Here is a 4512-nt window from a genome sequence, read left to right as displayed (position 1 = left end):
TTTGACATCTTGGTGAAAAACTCTACAACAAGAAAAGTACTAGAATCGCTATGCTAAAATTTGTAAATTGCAGTAATTTGAAACATATTGGGTTGGTATCGCGACACGTCCGGATGCGAGCGAAAAAAAAAATTAGAGTAGGCGACGATTAATCTTCTACAGTTAGCAACAACTTTTGCTTTAATTTTCCACACAAACTGGAAGGGAAAATGACCATTTACCATTTTCGTTGTGTACAGGGTGCTGCATTTTGGATGTCCGAATAGAGAATCTCCGAAACTAAGAGGTTTAGCCAAAAACGAGTGATACATTCTGGGGCTCAATTTTTGAGAAAATAATATTGGTTAAAATCGCATCCCGCTATCGTCTTTTGTTTTCGACTTACAGACAAAAGTTGACATTTTGGCGAAATCTAAAAAAATTTACATCTTCGTTATTATTGAAGATACGGATTTGAAATAAAGACATTATACAGGCACTTTTTTACGAGGAATTTAATAATGTAGTTAACAATTTTTTTCAGTCATTAGTTTAGCCGTAATAAGATAAACTTTTATTTTTTTAAATGGAAATCATAGGCGGCTTTGGCAATTTTGAAAAGCTTATTTTTTTCTGATCTAAAAAATATATATTTGTAACAAAATATTTTTTTATAACTATACTTAAAAAGTGAAATACATATTTTGTGTGATAATAGTTGGCCATGGAAAAACTATTTCACTCCAAATGTGTAAATAATAATCAATAAGAGTTTTGTGAACTGTAAAATAGATGAAAAAATAGATAAAATTATAAAGATGTAAAAAATACGATACGATAGAAGCATTAAACAAATATCAGAGCGCCTCAAAACAAAATTATTACATATTTTTAAAAAATCCAAAAATAGGAATAACAAATATGTCAACAGTCAACACAAAAAAAAACAACATTTTTTTGATGATCTAATGGAGGTAGGATAACGTTTCACATAGACGGAATTTGGGTATTTGAATAGCCATATCGTCATTTTTGTGTCATATAAAATATATTTTATTGAAGAATTAAAGGGGCTTTTTTTTACAACACTCTATGCATCACTAGAAGTTGCAATGGTAATGTTAGCTTGTTTAAAAACAAAAAAATGTTATTAGTCGCCAATAAGTTGATTTACAATTTATTTTGCATCTTTTTCATRACTTAGTACTTAGAAAACTCTTTCATTAGTGACACTGGTTGAATATAATATAGTTTAAATCCTTTTAGTTGAAGATGCAACATTTTTTCATGGCCAACTGCGAACAAAAATCAAAGATAATTTTTTGCTAAAAATGTATTATAATAATTTGTTACAAATATATATTTTTTAGATAAGAAAAAAACAAGCTTTTTAAAAATGACATAGCCATCTATGATTACCATTTAAAAAAATACAAGTTTATTTTATCACGGCTAAACAAACAACTGAAAAACATTGTTAACTACATTATTAAATTCTACGTAAAAAAGTGCCTATATAGTGTCTTTATTTCAAATGTGTCTTCTATAATAACGAAAATATGAATTTTTTTAGATTTCGCTAAAATGTCAATTTTTGTCTATAAGTCGAAAACAAAAGACGATAGCGGGATGCGGTTTTAACCAATATTATTTTCTCAAAAAATGAGCCCCAGAATGTATTACTCGTTTTTTGGCTAAACCTCTTAGTTTCGGAGATTCCCTATTCGGACATCCAAAATGCAACACCCTGTACAGCATTTTTGTAGTAACTTGCAACAATAAAAATTTTCTGTGCTAAAGAGAACATCATTTTACTCAAAATAAAACGCAAACTTGTCAAAATTTCGGCTACATTTTATGTCAAAAATCAGGATTGCTATCTGAAGGACTTTAATCACCGCCTACTCTAATTTATTTATTTTTTTATATAGTGGATCACGAGTTGAGGACAAATAAAAAACTTTTCCTTAAATATCCGACGTTTCAAAATTTTATTATTTATACACAATTTGTCGATTTTTTAATGTGTTATCAATTTACATAATATTCTATAGTTTTCAATAGTTCTAAATATGTTACCTTCAACCACATACAATTGACAAAAAATGATGAAAAATCATTTTATACAAAAAACTCCTCATGTAGTAATTTTCTTATAAGGTAACACACAAAGCAATCTTTCCACCATGTACCTAATTATTAATAACATCTGTCCAACAGCCCTGATGATTAAATAATAACATTTCGAAACGTCGGCTATTTAAGGAAAAGTTTTTTATTTGTCCTCAACTCGTGATCCACTAGGTATATAAACAAATGATGCAGGACGTTAACGCAACTAATATTTATTTTTTTAATCGCACGGTACAATTATACTTTGATTAGCCAGGAAATGAAATGGTTAATAATGAAATAGATAACTGTATTTATTTTGTTATATTCTTACTAGAATGTACCGTGCGATCAAAAAAATAATAAATTAGAGTAGGCGTCGATTAAATTCTACAGTTGGCAACACATTGGCTGGAAATTTTCCACACAAACTGAAAGTGATAATGACCATTCGCCGTTTTCGTCTTGTACAGCATTTTTGTAATAACTTGCAACAATAAAAATTTTCTGTTTTAAAGTGAACATTATTTCACTCAAAATGAATAAAAAGCAAACTTGTCATTTGATGTCAAAAATCAGGATTGCCATCTGAAGGACTTTAATCACCGCCTACTCTAATTTATTTATTTTTGATCGCACGGTACTTTCTGGGTGAAGGATGTCGGTATCTTAGTTACTTTTCTGTCACTATAGACAAATATACTTGAAGTTATATTTTATTTAAATGGAAACAATTGTTAATAATATTTAATATAAACATGGATAAAAATTAAAACTAAAAATTTAAAACTCATGTTATTTCTTCACCCTACTGCGAGTATTGTATGTACGTTGTGAACTAATGTTATCAGTTTCCGTGTCCTGCACGACATTCTCAGTTTTTGTTCTTTTTCCTCTTTTATTTGTACTTTTCTCCTCTTTAACTTCCACTACATCAACTGTCTCATCCATTTTCTTTCGTCTAGTAGTTTTTGTGGCCTTTTTCGTCTCCTCTTTCACATTTTCACCCCCCAGCGATCCACTTCTTGCAACAACTTCAATCACTTCTTCATTCTTCCTCTTCCTACTTCTTGTTTTCTTCAGCGAAACTGTCACTTCCTCTTTTCCAACTTCTGCATCTTTTCTTGCATTCCTTATCGGCCTTTTCCGCGTTTTTGTATCCACTTCTTCAATTTGCGGTGTCTTAACGTCAGTGATTTGTTCCGATGAAACTATCACATCCTCTTTTTCAACTTCTGCAGCTTTTTTATTATTTCTTCCTGGCCTTTTTCGCGTTTTTGGTACCACTTCTTCAGACGGTGGTGTTTTAAGGTCAGCTGTTTGCTTCGGTGATACTACCATTTCCTCTTTTTCAACTTCTGCAACTTTTTTATTATTTCTTCCTGGCCTTTTTCGTGTTTTTGGTACCACTTCTTCAGGCTGTGGTGTCTTTAGGTCAGTTGTGTGTTTTGGTGATACTACCATTTCCTCTTCTGCTGGTTTTTTATTAATTCTTCTTGGCATTTTTCGCACTTTTACTTCCACTTCTTCGGTTTGCGGTGTTTTAAGGTTAGTTTCACTCGTTTCTGATTCTTTACGCATGCGTCGGTTTCGTTTTTGAAGTGTTTCCGTTTCCTGTGCGGGAGATACTGCCATTGGTCGTTTAGCGCGACCACGCCTTGTTCTCGGAGGTGATGAGGTTTTCAAATGAGGTGTCTCTTCTTCACACTTCGGTGTTGAAAATATCGTATTCAAACCTTCGAAATCCGATAAAATATCCACTGGGTGTTTTTTAGGAGTTTTAAAAAGAGTTTTTACCCCTCTAACATCCGTGAGATCGTTCCGAGGCGATTTTTGAACCTTGGAAGATTGTAAATTGGAAGAAGTTTCGTTTTTGGGAGTAACGAACAGTTCTTGTACTCCTTCAAGATCAGACAAGTCATTTATAGGTGATTTAACAGTTTTGAAAATTTGCTTTACTCCTCTCACGTCTGTCAAATCGTTTTTAGGTGACTTTTGAATTATTGGTGTTTTAAAAATCTTTTTTACTCCTTTAATGTTTGTCAAATCGTTTTTGGGCGATTTTTTAACTTTCGGAGTTTTAAAAATATTCTTAATTCCACCGACGTTTGTTAAATCATTCATGGGTGATGTTGGTGCTCTGGGAGTTCTCAAAATTTTCTTAATTCCAACAACATTCGACAAGTCATTTTCCGGCGATTTTTGAACTTTCGGAGTCTTCAAAATTTTCTTAACTCCGCTGACACGTGTCAAATCATTTTCCGGTGATTTCTGCACTTTGGGAGTTCTAAAAATTGTTTCAACTCCTTCGACGTTTGTTAAATCGTTCTTGGGCGATTTTGGGGCTCTGGGAGTCTTCAAAATTTTCTTAACTCCACGAACGTCTGACAAGTCATTTTCCGGCGATTTTTGAACTTTCGG

General features: G+C 32.2%; 1 protein-coding gene across 1 annotated transcript in view; it reads right to left on the bottom strand.

Annotated features, from left to right (window-relative positions):
* Positions 1-2791: 2791 nt before the first annotated feature.
* Positions 2792-4512, bottom strand: part of LOC123013787 (muscle M-line assembly protein unc-89-like) — a 4086-nt gene continuing 2365 nt past the window's right edge. The window contains exon 6 of the mRNA XM_044412564.1: positions 2792-4498. Coding sequence (XP_044268499.1) covers positions 2887-4498 — 1612 coding nt within the window. The 3' untranslated portion in view covers positions 2792-2886. The remainder of the gene's footprint in view (positions 4499-4512) is intronic.

Source organism: Tribolium madens, unplaced genomic scaffold (assembly GCF_015345945.1).
Source record: "Tribolium madens isolate multiple individuals breed KSU strain unplaced genomic scaffold, Tmad_KSU_1.1 Scaffold_96;HRSCAF=242;Tcas5.2_LG5, whole genome shotgun sequence".
Lineage (NCBI taxonomy): Eukaryota > Metazoa > Arthropoda > Insecta > Coleoptera > Tenebrionidae > Tribolium > Tribolium madens.
The sequence above is the reverse complement of the archived record's forward strand: the minus strand, read 5'-3'. Positions and strand labels throughout refer to the sequence as shown.